The sequence below is a fragment of the Periplaneta americana genome, chromosome 9, assembly GCF_040183065.1.
Source record: "Periplaneta americana isolate PAMFEO1 chromosome 9, P.americana_PAMFEO1_priV1, whole genome shotgun sequence".
Classification (NCBI taxonomy): domain Eukaryota; kingdom Metazoa; phylum Arthropoda; class Insecta; order Blattodea; family Blattidae; genus Periplaneta; species Periplaneta americana.
Window position 1 is genome coordinate 83,810,894 of NC_091125.1, and position 17,406 is coordinate 83,828,299.

At 34.4% G+C, this 17,406-nt stretch overlaps 1 protein-coding gene across 3 annotated transcripts in view; it reads right to left on the minus strand.

The window, feature by feature from the left end:
- The window catches only part of Fancm (FA complementation group M), an 80,211-nt gene that overhangs the window by 4,368 nt on the left and 58,437 nt on the right, over positions 1-17,406 (minus strand). For 2 of the 3 annotated variants that reach the window (XM_069835133.1, XM_069835132.1), the window contains exons 23-27: positions 14,199-14,376; positions 10,800-11,018; positions 8,654-8,754; positions 6,773-6,867; positions 5,114-5,271 (exon numbers count right to left, since the gene is read on the minus strand). In XM_069835133.1, coding sequence (XP_069691234.1) covers positions 5,175-5,271; positions 6,773-6,867; positions 8,654-8,754; positions 10,800-11,018; positions 14,199-14,376 — 690 coding nt within the window. In that variant the 3' untranslated portion in view covers positions 5,114-5,174. The remainder of the gene's footprint in view (positions 1-5,113; positions 5,272-6,772; positions 6,868-8,653; positions 8,755-10,799; positions 11,019-14,198; positions 14,377-17,406) is intronic. The other variant, XM_069835134.1, reaches the window with a different exon arrangement.

Genomic DNA, 17,406 nt, shown 5'->3' on the forward strand with positions numbered 1-17,406 from the left:
TTAACAAATTCATTATCCTCTTTACTTCCCAATACTTACTTACTTACTTACTTACTTACTTACTTACTTACTTATGGCTTTTAAGGAACCCGAAGGTTCATTGCTGCCCTCACATAAGCCCGCCATCGATCCCTATCCTGTGCAAGATTAATCCAGTCTCTATCATCATATCCCACCTCCCTCAAACCCATTTTAATATTATCCTCCCATCTATGTCTCGGCCTCCCCAAAGGTCTTTTTCCCTCTAGCCTCCCAACTAACACTATATGCATTTCTGGTTTCGTCCATACGTGCTACATGCCTTGCCCCTCTCAAGCGTCTGGATTTAATGTTCCTAATTATGTCAGATTAAGAATACAATGCTTGCAGTTCTGCATTGTGTAACTTTCTCCATTCTCCTGTAACTTCATCCCTATTTATTATTATTAATAATAATAATAATAATAATAATAATAACAACAACAGTATCTTCATGCATCTTCAATGCTTGATAAGATCTGAAGTGTTCCATGACCATATTTTCCTCTTCAAACATAACAAACCTTGAAGGTGACTAATGAAGCAAGTTACAACTCTAGAAATAGCAACAGTCAATTTGCATGATGCCTCAGGAATAATTTTAGAGTTGTTGATAATCATTTTAAATATTCATTCTTAAGCACTATTTTCTTAGAATAATTAATGTTAACCTATCTGGTATAATTCTTAAGAGTACTTTTGTACAGATTTTTTATGTGATTTTGGTTTCTTTCTTTGCCAAAGTATCAGCCTTCTCATTACGTTCTATCCCACAATGGGCTGGAATCCCTTGTAATATCAGATTCTTTCCAATGTTTTAAATTTGGTGAATCATAACGTGTATTCTTTCAAGTTTTACCATCTTGGGGCATGTTCCAATTACCTGAAGAGCTGCCCTAGAATCTGACTGAATTATATTTACACTGATGTAGCCAATTAAATGTGTTGGAAGTGATGAATATATACCAATTACCTGAAGAGCTGCCCTAGAATCTGACTGAATTATATTTACACTGATGTAGCCAATTAAATGTGTTGGAAGTGATGAATATATACAGTGGAACCCTTTTTTACACTTTTAGACGACTGATGGAAAAAACGTAAATTACAGAAGTGTAAATCACAGGAAATGCATGAAATAACTTTAAAAGTTCAAAATTATCAATCAATCTAATGTGGCCACAATTTAATCATCGTAACTCAAAATAAATTACAATTAACTGTACACTACTTCAAAAAAACGTGAAATCTTTGTTTGCATTTGCTTCTTCTGCATTTGAATTTGTTCCACCTGTCTCTCTATTGCACTCAAAGCCCTCTCCTATCCAGATGCACTTGACTATACCGCCTCATGATGGTGAGAGCATCCATTACTTCTTGACTTGTCGGATCTGCCGTTGGTTCTTCTTCTTCTTCTTCTTCTTGATTGAAAACAGTAGACACCATGGATGTAATCACATTAGTATTGATGTTGACATATTCTTCAAATGCTGCCATGGACCAGTTGTTGGGCTCTTCATCATGCAGTTGCTCCTCCTCCACATCTACTTGTTCTTCTTCAAAACAAAATCCTACCTTTCGAAAGCAGTTAGATACTGTTGCAGGAGTAACATTTAGCCATGCATGACCATATAGTGCACAGCATAGAGAGATGAGTTTCTTCCTGTATTTGGATTTTAAAGCACATGTTACACCCAGATTTAAAGGCTGAAGGTCACTGGTGCAATTTGCTGGGAAGAATACCAATTTTATATTCTTGAGCTGCAAATCTTGTGGATGTGCAGGATACCTGTCCAGCAGCAACAGTATTTTTCTTTGCTGTGTCCCCATTTTAGTATCCAGGGCATACATGGTAGATGCGAAGATGCTACTGATCATTCATGTTGTGCTGTTAGCTTCATTATGTGGTGGGCAGATTTTTAATGTTCTTGAAACACTGTGGCTTTTTAAATTTTCCTATCACTGGTGGAGGTAACTTTTCCGACCCATTGTTCACCATTAGCAAAACAGTTCATTTTTGCTTGCTCAGCTTACACCCGTGGCACAACTCGTCTTTAAAACATAGTGTTTTACTGTGTAAGAATATTATAAAAAAGCCTAGTTTCTTCAGCATTGAAAATGTTTCTAGATTCATAACCTTGAATAACATCTTTGATTCCCTGCTTCCAGTGGTTTACAGCCTCTGGTATCACACTGCTGCTTTCTCCACATACTTCATTGTTATGCCTGGTTTTAAACTTGTCTATCCAGCCACTGGAAGTAGTGAATTCGGTTATGCCCAACTTCGATGCAATTCATAGAGCCTTTTCTAGTCAAGGGGGGGTGTTAACTGACAGTCTGGCTCAGGCAAGAAATGCAGTCTGAGGAAACGGGAACGAGATCAGGGAGGTCTTCGCTAGAAGCCCGACAAAGTCAATTCGTAGAGCGTCACAAGAGCTGAACATCATATGCTCAACAGTCCATAAGGTGCTAAATAAAGGACTTTGTTTGTATGCCTATAAAGTGGAAATCGTTCAGGTGCCTACGAACTGACTTTGTTGTGACAGTGGCGGTGCAAAAAAAAAAATGATGAAGAGACTGATCCTTCATTACACTCATACCACACATTTTTTAGTTTCACATTTTGGAACAGCTGGAAGTAACATTATAGTACTTTACTAGTATATTACTTACTTACTTACGGCTTTTAAGGAACCCGGAGGTTCACTGCCACCCTCACATAAGTCTGCCACTGGTCCTTATCCTTAGCAAGATTAATTCAGTCCCCTCCCTACCATCATATTCCACCTCCCTCAAATCCATTCTGATATTCTCCCATCTACGTCTCGGCCTCCCCAAAGGTCTTTTTCCCTCCAGCATCCCAACAGACACTCTATCTGCATTTCTGGATTCGCCCATATGTGCTACATGCCCTGCCCATCTCAAATGTCTAGATTTAATGTTCCTAATTATGTCAAGTGAAGAATACAATGTGTGCAGTTCTGTGTTGTGTAACTTTCTCCATTCTCCTGTAACTTCATTCCTCTTAGCCCCAAATATTTTCCTAAGCACCTTATTCTCAAACACCCTTAGCATGTGTTCCTCTCTCAAAATGAAAGTCCAAGTTTCACAACCATACAGAACAACCAGTAATATAACTGTTTTATAAATTCTAACTTTCAGCTTTATTTGAGAGCAGATTGAATGACAAAAGCTTCTCAACCAAATAATAACAGACATTTCTCTTATTTATTCTGCGTTTAATTTCCTCCCAAGTATCATTTATATTTGTTACTGTTGCTCCAAGAATTCCTTTGATGTGGTTGTACCATAGAATCAGTCCCATTCCGAGGCTTATGTTGGGGTTTCGTAACAAACTGTTTTTACAGTGATGGTTGTTAGCTCTTCACCCAACCTCAAACTGGAGGATCACCCTTTATTGGTTGTCCGCGATTGCTTATTCAATATATTCGCAGCTACTACTCAGAACAAACAGGAATGTCGCTGAGCAATGTAGTACTGCCATCCATATTTACATCCACATATAAGTACCAGCAGGGAGTGACAGGACGAAAGAAGCAGTAGGTACCATCTGTGTCAGTATTCGATATCCAATACTGTCTGCACCATGAAACACTGACGAATGATCAGGTTTAAAAGCAACCGATATTTCCTGCAGGGTGTAATAATGATGTCACTGGAGATAATAGTAAACTCGACACTGGGAAAGATGTCTATCCCATGTAGTAACAGTGGACAGATTATGCAATTTTCAAAATATTTGTAAGTTCGAAAAGTATGTTGTGCTTTGTGCAGGCAATGATTGTGTATGACAGAAGGCTCTCCAAGTCGAGTGACTGGCCACAATGTTGCTAGAAATAACTGGGGTATACTGATAATTTGCAATGTCAAGTAAACAAGATACATTATTATGTTTAAAAAATTATATTACAAACGTTTTTTTACTTTCATCTTTCATTTCAGTCACTCTTTCTTTTGTTTCTGTATTTCTCTTTTTCTTCCTAATTTTTCTCTTTTCTATGTATCTATTTACCCTCAGTCTTTGGCCTTTCTTCTTCCTTCTTTTTCTTCCTTTTTCATTCCATTTTCTTCTTCTTCAAGGATTAGGCCCATTTTAAACTTGTTTTGCCCCATTTTTTGTTATATACAGTATTTAAAAAAAAGTGTCGCATATTTTTACAGGAGATAGTATTGGTCGAAACTAGAAAAAAAGTTCCTATAAACATGTGTCCGGAAACAAATATCTGTTGTGATATGAGCTATGCTATATTGTGACCTACGATACCCACCTGTCTGTCATGTAGACACTACAGAAGGTGCTCTATGTGGTTACTACGCATTGTTACATATGCTTCAGCCCTTATCAGTGAATCACGAACTCTTGCGACCACACCTGGCTGTTGTCGAATTTGCTCACATGCATTGGATACACGCTCCTGTAATCTCTGTATGCTGTCAATGGGTGTGGCATACACCAATGTCTTTAAATGTCCCCATAGTTAGAAATCCAAAGGTCAGGTGATCGGGGAGGCCATGGTACTGGACCTCCTCATCTAATCCATTGCCCATTAAACCTCCGAGTTAGGTACCGTCACATGACAGAAAATGGGGTGGTGCCCTGTCGTGCATAAACTGAAAGACTGTACATACTAACACAAGTAAAATGAGTGACTCCATAGTATCCTGGACCTTTGTTTACTATTACATTGTTTGTTTACTTCTGTTGAGGGATGCTCATTGTCTGTTTACTTCTGTTGAGGGATGCTATCCACTCTCAAAACATGAAACACTGTTTTGTGTTTTTAAACGAGTGACGATCATAGGCCACAATATAGAATGGCCCATATCTCAACAGAGATTTGATTCCAGATACATGTTTATAGAAACTTTTTTTCTAGTTTCGACCTATGCTACCTCTTGTAAAAATATGTGACACTTTTTTAAACACTCTGTATAGTAGGCTCGTAACTTATGTAAAATATATTAATTGTATGCTTTTTGAACCAGTCAGATTGAATCACAGTTAATCAGTTACAGAGTTTATGTACTGGAGGTGATGCATTCAAATGAGCCACCAAATTTTCCCAAGACATACCTCATTTTGAAGACAAGAGAAAGTGAAGCACCTCACGTCATAACAGAAGCACTCTTCTCCATTATGACTTCAGAACTCTATGCAGTACATTGTAAATCTGACTAGACTTCTCTGCAGTGAGACCCAGCACTTCCTGGATTTTTCTCACACTGCTACAACTGGAATATCACAAACAAAAATGTGGAGGTTTAAAGTCAAATAACACCAACTACAAATATTACGGTTTTCAGAAATCAATAAAAAACAATGAGTGTGTTTAAATAAAGATATTAATTTTATTATTAACAACAATAGAAACATGCCATACAGTTCTTTTACACTACATAGGGAATGGAAAAAAACAACGATATTACATTTGTTGTTGGCCTAAATTGTGCAGCAATATGTCTGGGTTAAATCCCAAATCTCTCCGCAGTGCATATGAAGAGAAGGCATATGTCACTGTTGATAGTGATTCATCTGTCAGATGGCGAAATTAAGCCTGGTGGCCCCCTTGGTGGTATGCGGCTAAGTGCCGGCAGCACCAGGTTTCCCCTTCTCCCTTCCTCACCTTCATCATCATCCTCACCCATTCCCTAGACTACACTTACACGAACACTTAACATACACTCACCCTAGTACATGACATAACACATCATAGATACACATCATGCATAATGTGGCCTGCTGAAGTGGTGAGTAATAGACATACACACACACACACACACACACACACATTTGTTGTTGGTGTTGTTTGACTTTCAACCCTTTAATGGATGTCATTAAATGACACTTACTTCCTCTCTATACACAAGCAACAATTAAAACAACGATTAAATTAAATAGAAGTTCATAAATTCATTCACATTCACATTTACAAATCCATTCCTTCTGCAGTCACTTCATCCCAGACCTAAATACACAATAATGAGGAGTACTACACTTACAGTTGACATGTTTCTAACTTCCAGCCCAACTCCCAAAGTGATTATATTTCATGTGTTTACTTTTAGATAAACTAACTTTTGTATTTCCTGTTTACATAAAAAAAATCCATTCGGTAATTTGAATGAATGGGCAGACAGATGACATTCCAAAAGCTACCTTCTGGTATGAAGAATTATGAAAAATGTGTATTTTAGTAAAAACCTCCAAATCGATTCTTTTGCAGCAGCTCAATAATTACTACATACCAGAGAGAGAGAGAGAGACAGACAGACAGACAGAAACAAAACTTGCAAATCTCACTTCTGAAATGTAAGTATTTTTAAGTTCAAAGGAATTATAGTCAGCAGAGCTAAGAGCTAACTTTTGATTGGATGGGAGTTTTAATGTCTGCAATTGTCTTTCCATACTAGAAATCCAGGTTCAAAACCCAGTGAGATGAAGTAGAATTTATGGTAGATGAAGACAGTAGTTGAGAAGCAGGTGAATTTCGAGTATTCCCATATCTCTTGCCATTTTCCCCATTCATTATCAGACTATAAGCCACAAAAATGAAATTGATGCACAAAGTCGTACTGTCAACTGTGATTTGCCCACACACTACAGACTAATGGCAAGTGCAACATTTATCCAACTGTTATCATAGTCCTAGTCAAACAGATCTGAGGTTAAAAAAGAAGTAAGCATGCACACATACACACAATTTATTATCAACTAAACAAACACTGAGCTCACCTGTCAAAAAAATCCACGACACTGGGAAACATGTGACAAATTCGCATGGCAAGAGCTATGTTCACACCAGGAAGGGTTTGGTAGAATTGCACATGCTGAAAAAAACAATTAAATGGCAGTCCACTATTCATATCACTCATTTATCACTAGAAATTACAGAAAAAAATCTGAAAAATAATCCCTATAGATTCTTTTAAATTAATTTTAAAGCACGATATCAAGAAGGGTTTCCTTTCACATTCTTGTATCATAATACAGTTCAATAATTGCAGATTTAATAATGTTCTCTATCTATGCTCAAATAATCACTACAAAAAAGTTAAGTTTGGTGATTTCAAACTCCACTTTTATACAAGTTGACTGCCAAGCAATCATCTGGTTATTAATATGAAAATAATTATAACACTTTCTTCAGAAATTATGGCATTGCAATGAAATTATAAGGTGCGACTATTAAACAACAGAGTTTGTTTGATGATAGTTCTGGTTGTTTTCTCATTTCACGTTACAATGTTATATTTACTATTAATTTCAATGAGTGGTAGGATATTGTAGAAGTGTAATGCTTCAATTTCCGATGTCTTATCTATGTTAACTATTCCTTTGTATAACACAAAATGCAGGATAGTAAAGCAAGAAAGTTTCAGCAGTTGAGTACTTCAATGAACGGAAAAGAGCTGGCTGAAAGCTGCAGAATTACTGCTCTTCCAAAGAAAGTCAAGCTAAGGATTCTTATTGCCTATTGAAAATGATTACACTCAGCCAGCTCTGTTGCATATGTGTATAGTGGAAATACCGACGACAGAATGAAGTATGTTTTCTACTAATAAACTTACAAATAAACAGTATAATGACTAATGAGCATTCTTGCTAAGTAAAAAAATTGCAGAAGTCTTTCATTGAAATCTCCAGGTGGAAACTATATTTTATTCAAACAAAAATGTTTTGAACAGTTCAGAATTTATCTAGGGAGTGCTGTGTCTGTAAAAACGTCTGTCTTCAACAGGAGGCTGGGTGGCAAAAAAAAAAAAAAAAAAAAAAAATTTTTGGTTTTACACATCTTATATAATATAAGATTTTTTACATATTCTAAAATAATATCCACTAGTTCTCTCTATTAATGTCCTAAAAATTTCGTATTTTATCTTTTCTCACTGTTACAATCCATCAATATCAGTCAGGTTTATTTCAAGCAAATCCATTGTTCTTAGCCATTCTAAGATTATTAATGATATAATTGTTTTGTGAATCTGGCAGCAGTATTGAAATAGTTATGACGGATAAGAATAATATGTGACTAAGGTTTTGAAATTACAGAAACTGAAACTATAGGCAGGTTAGGCTAAATGTAAGCACTTCAATTCCAATTGTCCTATCATGCCACCCTCTCTTTAATGTCAAAAAAGATAGATGGTTCTATGCCTTGGAGATTTAATCAATCACATTCCTAGCTTATATGCCAGGTAGTATCTAGCCTACAAAGCTAACAACAATCCTAAAGTCAATGACAGTGGAAAGAAGAACAGAAAAAAACTAAATTTTTAAATTTGACTCTATATTTAAATTATAAATAGTTTTTCTTTCAACTATCTACTGTTTTACCAAAATAACTGAATAAAATATACTTTAAACACATAATATAGATTAATAACTAATAATGTAATTAACCTTTTCATGCAAGGAATATATTCTCACAAAAAATTTTTCTTACTCTTCCAATTCTACTAATGCATGTCTTTATCACTTTTACAATTCAAAAGACTGAAGGGAAATACATGTCTTAAAACTAATTTGATAAGTAAACAACAAAAAGAAATGTTTGTGTTATAATAGGTATGAGATAAGCTCAATAACAAAGTTACCTTTCTATCAGAAACTTACATTTTCCAAAGACAACTTCAAATTTTTTGACACAGGAGTGATGCCTCTGCTTTGCGAGTATTCTGAATTTGCCAATCTTGAGAGAAGACGAGCAGTGTCAGCTGTAAACATAACATTTTTAGGGAAATTATAAAAAGAAAAGATATGTATACAGTCAGTAAAAAAGCCTCCGTACACACCTACCAATTTATTCTTTTTTACATAATAATATATATATATATATAAGTAAAACAAAAACGTGCTATTCTGTTTGTATAGATTATCCTGATATAAACTAACGGAATTATATAGAATAGTTTGAAAAATAAAACAAACAAACTTGTAAATTACATTAAATGAAACTGGAAACCAAAAACATAATAAAAAAGTCTCCGTATACTACAGTTTATATGCATTTAAATCACCAATCCCTCTTCATTCAGTTATCAGTTAGACCTCCCTTTGTTTTTATAACATCCCTCATGCGTTTAGGCATTGTTTAAAAATATTATAGACACCGAGAAAAATTTTTACTGCCATATAATGCACTCCTTTTTGATAGCACGATAGACTTGTTGATGGAGTATGAAAGTAATTTTTTTGACGCGTATTTATGCTATGAATTGTTGAATTAGTTACAAAGTTTTCACGATTACATACAAGGAAGATTATTAATGAAAAAAATATATATTGACAAGCCATGGGCATTATTTGTAGTTTTTTTTTAAATGATCCTACACGAATTCCTAGAGTTGGCACCTACTATTATTCTAATTAATCTTTTTTTGTAGTAGGAATATACTGTTGTTACCTGTGAAACTTCCCCAGAATATTATTCCAAAACTCATTACCGAGTGGAAGTATGCAAAGTAGGCCTATATTGTTTTTAAGGTATTAATATTTACTATCTCTTGCATAGATCTAATAGCAAAACATGCTGAATTTAGCTTAGGGCTAATTTCTTTAATATGATTTTTCCAATTTAACACATTATCGATCTGTAAACCAAGGAATTTCGTTATTGTTGTTTCTATTAGGGACCTAATGTTAATTATTGCGCTTGAAATTTACGAGGTTGAATTTAGGCAGGATTTAAATTGAATTATGTTATTTTTTTAGTTGGTTATTTAACGATGCTGTATCAACTACGAGGTTATTTAGACTCGAGATTGGTGATAGCAAGATGGTATTTGGCAAGATGAGGCGAGGATTTGCCATAGATTATCTGGCATTTACCTTACAGTAGGGAAAACCTCGAAAAAAACCCAACCAGGTAATCAGACCAAGCGGGAATCGAAACTGCGCCTAAGCGCAACTTCAGACTGGCAGGCAAGCACCTTAACCGATTGAGCCATGCCGGTGACCGGTGATGAATTCATCAGAATTTACACTCAGGTAAGATCTTCATCTGACAATGTGCTCACTTAAATTAATTATTGATTATACATACCATACAAGAACTCTATACCTAATGACTAATATATAAATCACTAGATAAAGTAGCAAACATGACGAATATGGTGCGTAATTATATTGCAACAGATACAAATTGAAGTATAATTTCATAATATGATTGTAAAAAAGACAAACATAATCAAAATAATATATATATTATTGTCCTCAATTATAAAGTGGTTAACATACTCGTATTTGTCATGGATGGTAGATATTTAACAACTACAGAAATCCTTAGTATGGCTTGTGATGAAAGGGAGGTAGGCCTGAATTGCGCAGATCACAGATTTATGGCATTTAAAATATCTCGTCATACAGTGAGAGGGCTGAACGAAAACTGACTGGCACTTCTCACAATAATCGTGAATTATTCTCATTCATATCAAAGCTCAAATATGTTAGTCTTAAGTTTTGTCTATCATTGGAGGTAATAAATTCCACCTTATAAATGTCCCCTTCACAAAAATGCAATACTCCTTCACAATGCCAAAGTAGCAAACTTCAGTAAAAACTTCAATGATTATATCTAGAGGTGTAGGCAACCTACCAACCAACTAAATGACCCACCAACTGACCAACTAACCAACAAAACAAGCAAGCAACCAACCAACTAACTAACTATAAACTATTTACTTACCAATATAATAAGTTACATCAGGCTTCCATAAATCGTCTCTTATGGTGACAAAGCATGTTCAGCTCATCTAATTACCTTTATCACAAGAATAGAGGACAGTAATTCCGGCCTGGTGTAGATATGCCAACTGCATGGCTGCCGCCTTGTTCCACATGTTCCTGTGCATCCCTGCACTCGGGACCACTGGTGTCTGCTTGTCATTCTCAGCAATTAACACACGCTGCAAGAAGCTGGATCGCAGTGAACCCACCACTCTCATCAGCTCCAACTTACTGGGGCATGCACGCAGAAAGTCTATTGACAAACAAACACACATGTTCTCTATCCAGTTGCAGCATATAAACAGCTACTTTTTTATGCACAGGCGCATGTACACTTGGTCAAAATGAAACTGGCCGGCATCTGAGAGACTAAGTTCAAATCGGGTATTTCCATGAGTGCTTGGGACAGCCAGACTTTGTTCAAATGATAGTGTATATTCTTGTAGTAGTTATAATGGGGAACACAACTATTATCACTCAAATCTTCCGAGAAAATAATTCATATGCGAGATTTAAAACAGACAGATGGTTCAGAGTGTTTAAACAGTGAATATTGTAACACAAACACTATATATAACAGGTTCTCAAGTCATACTCGTTACAATGCCGTTCTTACTGCAGTAGTACTCTTAGCGTAGTGGGTAGTGGTAGAGTGTTAGCTAAGTGTTCGTGAGGTTGCAAGTTCAGAACTTCGTGGAGCTACTACACTTTTTGAGGGGGGGGGGGCTTTTAAATGCCTCATTGAAAATATAACCGGTTTTCGTCACTTTTTTATCCTTAAAATACTTTTCGCTTTATTATTTTTTTCGTGTTAATTTAAACTTTTGACGCTAAATGAAAGTAAGGTTGCAAGTTCAGAATTTCATGGAGCTACTAAACTTTTTTTTTTTTTTTTGCCTTTTAAATGCATCAGTGAAAAATATAACAGGTTTTCGTCATTTTTTTATCCTTAGAATACTTTTCGATTTATTATTTTTTTCGTGTTAATAGAAACTTTTGACGCTAGATGAAAGTATGTAACACTAAATACAACAATTGGGGGCTTTCATATTAAAATGCTGTGTTAAGTATTTTATTAATCCCTGCTGCTTTACATTCTATTGCCTAAGGAACATTCAGTAAATATGTTGATGGTTAAATATTTGGCAATAATTAATTTACAAGTTGTGCTACAGGGAATATAATTATTATACTAACCTAAATCCGTGATCATCAGTAGTAATTGTAAACAAGACGAAAAACCATAATTCTGATGACAAAATATATCCTTATTTCCTGGAATTATAACCACAAATTTTCATCAATTTTGTAATTATCTATAAGTAACATGAAGTAACATAAGCAAAATGATTTCACTATATTACACTAAAACGAGTTGTAAAAAATAAAAGAAAGGACAAAATAAAAAATTCACTATGGAAATTCGAACTCAAGCTGCCTGCATAGAAGTTAAGTATCTTCGGAGTTAATGAAAGTGGGCACAGAGGTTTACTGTAGTGAAATGCGTGCTCACCTGAAGAAACTTTAAATGGCAAGGAGCAACTAGTCAACCTGTTGAGATAATTCTTAAGAAATTGTGGATATATGTTGTTGTTTTCTAATGCCAGGCATTGGACAATAAAGTCATTTGACCTCTTGCACTCCAATATTTTTCAAAGATATTGTCATGGTTAGCCACTGACGCACAGATTTTGAGATGTTCTGAATCCATTTCTTGATCTGAGTTGCACAATGGACAGTTAGGAGACTGATATATTCCAATTCTATGCAGATGCATGGCCAAACAGTCATGGCCTGTTGCCAATCTAAATGCAGCTACAGACGATTTGCATGGTAAATCAGGAATCAACTGTGGATTATGATGCAGAGTTCCATATATATATATATATATATATATATATATATATATATATATCGCGAATCAGGAAACAAACAAATAATATACAATTTTGAATAAATGTTTTATGTATTTTACATTATATGTTTTAAATTTTCACCATTATTCAGCATACCATTAGCTGAATAGCTAGGGTATTGGCTTTCCATGCTGGTAACCTGGGTCCAACTGGAATTTGTGGTAGACAAAGACAATGCTTGGTGGTAGGTTTTCATGGGGTATTCCCGTTTCCCCTACCAGCATTCCACTACTGCTACATTAATTATCATTAACATTATGGCCACCACCACCATCCAGTGTTACGTCTCATGGTGCACTAAGGGCAATTCCTTCGCGGTGGCTAAAAGAACTACAAGCTTCAGCGTGTCACCCATTAGAGGGGGATGCTTGTGAACGAAGCAAGTCAAGTGCCCACCATTAGTAGTAAAAAAAAAAACTGACGTGAGCTGTAAATTTTACAGGTTCCCCCCCCCCCTCCTCGTGATATAGGAGTTTCATTCATGAATGCTTTGTAAACCTGTCTTTCCATCAATTAAGTAAAATTTAACAAGTGAATTTTTAATAGTTATGTTGTTTTTCTTTAAGTAAAATTTAACAAGTTTTTCTTTAAGCAACTCGGTTTAATAATTCATTTTTATTAAGAATTAGATTAGTCGGACAGAGAGATTGGTCTTATTTTTTCACAGGTAAAATGTGGAAAAAAAATGGCATTTAAAGCACTGTAAAAACACAGATGCACATTTTAAAAATGCAGCACAGCAAAATAAGTGAAAATATTTAAGTTATATGTTCATTATATATATTTTTAATATTATTTCGCAGTTTTAGTGCCTATTTTGGATGTTTTTATAGACTATTTGCTTGCCTATTTTTAACATTCTAAGTACCTTGTATCTGCACTCTTAGTCATTAGCATTCTAATCAAAGGCTGAAAAAATAATCGAGGAATATCTGTCTTTCCTTTTTATCCATTAAAAATTTCTCTTGGATTAACTGGAATTTAAACTTGAATCTCCAACATGGAAAGGCAATGTGCTATAATCTGGCAAACTATGCCCAATAACAATACTTTTCTGTGTCAATGAAAGTATAATAATTTAAATCACTGTGGTCCCAAAACTTAAATTATGGGCAATAAACAAGCTTTGCTTGAAACAAAAACTTTCCCAATTTTAATTCACTACAATTTCAATTTTCAACATGTTTGGTTTGAAAATGTCTCTTCTACAAGAAAATGTCTTTCTTACTCATGTTACATCACATAAATTATTCTTGTTTTCTTATTTCCTTCCTCTCTTTCTTCCTAATAATAAATCTCTTGTCTGATACAGTCTCTAGCTATCTTAGACTTGAATGCAATCTAAAATATTCCAACAAAGTGTATGAAACCCTCACTACTTACAATATTAGAAAACTACACTTTGAAAACTTATTCCTATGCCACAAATCAATTTATTTAGCAGGTCATATGAGACAAATGGAGGGTTGTAGGTTGTGCATTCATGGTGAAATGTGGCAAATTCTAGAATTTCTTACCTGTCAATGTAAACCGAAGCACCCCTAGCTGCCAACTGATAACATAGTCAGCATCAGGGACAGAATGGACCAATACATCAAACTTATAAACTGCACGGAGATGTGTGGCAATCTCAGGTGCACTCACCACCTGCCTCGTGGACATGATGACCGTCTTTGCACCATGACTGAGGTCCTGCTGGATCACATTAATTCATTTTTAATTCTTTTACAATACCAACTTGTATGAAGAGCAGTAAAAATTTGAATTTTTCATTCCTATTATGTTTTAACTTCTGTTTTAGCTGTTAAAATATTCTCAATTTGCAGCATCTTCCCTTTCAGAACTTACATATATACATGACAATTGTTCAATAGAGATTTTCTTAATTTTCTCAATCTTTCTTTTGCATTCACACAATGCACACATAATTGTAGATTCCTCAATACATTAAATATATTTATTTACATATTCTATAGTCTATATCATTTAAGTCAAGTCTTGAAGTTAATGGCTCACTTTGTGTAATCTTTAAGTGATCTTCCTCATCCCCCTGCCATCTATTTCCTACAATTATCTCAGATTTTAATGCCAGGTTTGACATAAGAATTTACTTCCCAAAAATACTTTTACTTTCTGTAAGGTACGCTAAATAAAAATAAAAAAAATTATTATACCTGATTATTATTAATTGTCAGACTATAATATTCTTCAGATGATTAAAAATCATTGAGATTACTTCTTCAAATTTAGAGGAACAATTTTAAAACATCAACGAACAAGCAAGAACTTTTAAAAAATCTTATCTTTTTTTTTTAACTGATTTCAAAATTTGAATCCTTGACTACGAAATATTTATCTCTCTCAAAATTAATCGAAATCTAAAATTAAAGATCGTAAGATTCTGCCTGAAATGTTTTTGTTCTATTGAAATATCTCTTTTCTAGTCTGAGAAAATAAGGTTTTTGTATTGATACACTTGATGTGGAATGACACAGTCACAAGTCGTGATATTAGTGTTAATGGTAACAGTAATAATACTTATGAATAAAGTTCTACAGCACATTCCATTTCTACAGCAAAGCCCAAAAGTCACAATCGGTAGTCTCGTTTTGTGTCAAAGATGTATTCATATTTATTAAGAACAATCTAAATAAACATTATTAAACAAAGAGGTGTATTTTCGCTTCTAGTTGGTAACAATGACGTTGCCATTGTGTGTGAGTTGCAGAAATATAGCTTGTTCAGATTTCTCCCTCACAGATTCATTTGCAGTCATAGGTGCCAACTGTATGTGAAAAATGATGGCCAACACATCAATAGATTAAACTGCACTAATATTGTAACTAATGTCATTTCTTTCATCTCACATTTTGCTGGACTGTCCTGGTCTAAGGCTATGAGGTATGAATATCTCGGGAAACACATGTTGTCTCCCGAAAATTTCAGAAAATAAAACCCAGTAGCATTGCAAAGTTGGTTGCACACTGCGTGTCCTCTGAATTGATTGAGGTGCACAATGGGCCATTTGTGTCTATGTGCTTCAGTAGCAGTTTACACCTTTATATAGAAAGAAGAAAATGTAATTTCCTGAAATCATATTTAATAACTATTTTCCTTATTTATTTTCATTTTTACTATTACATTTCACCTCAATGTAAACCAAAAAAACAACTAATATATGGCCCGAGCATGACTTTTGAAACATTTTATATATTATGTGCTATACACCTACACGCACACAAATGATATACATTGTGAATGGCTATGACTCTGAAACAACATATGATAACACAAACAAAAGAAACATCACTGTAACTACACTGGTTAGTATATCTCTGTGAGTATCATATAATCACTTGATCTTTCATAGTGTGAAGTGTAACTACTATTGAAGAAAGAACTAACACATAGCTCAAAAACTTTACAAGAATTATATTTCAATACAAACTAAAAGACTTCATCACAATAAATTACCAACATGATTCTCATGTCCAAGAAGAAAATAAAAAGTTTTAAATAAATGTCTCGCTTTATCATTCTTTTACAATTGCAGATTTTTTTTATCTTAATAGTTGTCATACAAGAGCATTTCATTTATATGGATGCAGATGCAAACATTATCAACATAAAGGATTAATAAAACGATGGCACATTAAAGAATTCCAAAGACTCATTTCAATTTGTGTGCAAATGCAAACGAACAATTACTTTTATTGGTTCACGTTCTAAAAAATATAAAATAATGATAGATAAAACAAATGGACAAGTCAATAGTCTTAATTTACTTATTTATTTATGGCTTTTACAGAACCCGGAGGTTCACTGCCATCCTCACATAACCCACCATTGGTCCCTATCCTGTGCAAGATTAATCCAGTCTTTATAATCATACACCACCTCCCTCTAATCAATTTTAATATTATCCTCCCGTCTATGCTTAATTAATAGCTTAATTAATTTGGAAAAAATATTTCTTATTCAAAACGCAATATCATGGATAACACAATCATCAATTACTATCAATATAAATATGAAACAAAAAAAGTTAATAAATACAAAAATAATAAGTCAAGAATAAAGGCAAAGTCATAAAACAATTACCATTGTTCTAGTTTCTATAAGCGATTTGGAGACCTAGGAAGGTCGCAAAAGAGCAGAACTTTTTTTTTCCTACAGATAGCAAAAGAGCAGTTTTTTTTTAAAGGAGTAACACACTAACATTAAATACGAAGATCAATTTCATGGAACATGGAAGAATTCAAAGTGAAGACTGTCAATATTAAACTGAAAACCATACAAAAAAAAATGAAGTTAGATGTAAGTCACAATGTAGAAGAGAGATAAGAAGATGGAGAAACCATGCTAAACAGTTGCAATGGAATTGATCAGAAAGCCCATAAAATGATGACAATTATTATACCATCACCATATTAACATTTATTATTATTATTATTATTATTATTATTATTATTATTATTATTATTATTATTATTAATATCATCGTCAGTGAACGGATTTAAATATTTGGGTGTACTCTAAGTACTAACATGAGCTGCTGCCAGGAAGTCAAAAGGAGGATAGCAATGGCCAAGGAAGCTTTCAATAGAAAAAGGAGCATCTTCTGCGGACCTGTGGAAAGAACTAAAGAAGAGACTAGTGAAGTGCTTTGTGTGGACTGTGACATTGTACGGGGCAGAAACATAGACATTACGACAAAGTGGCGAG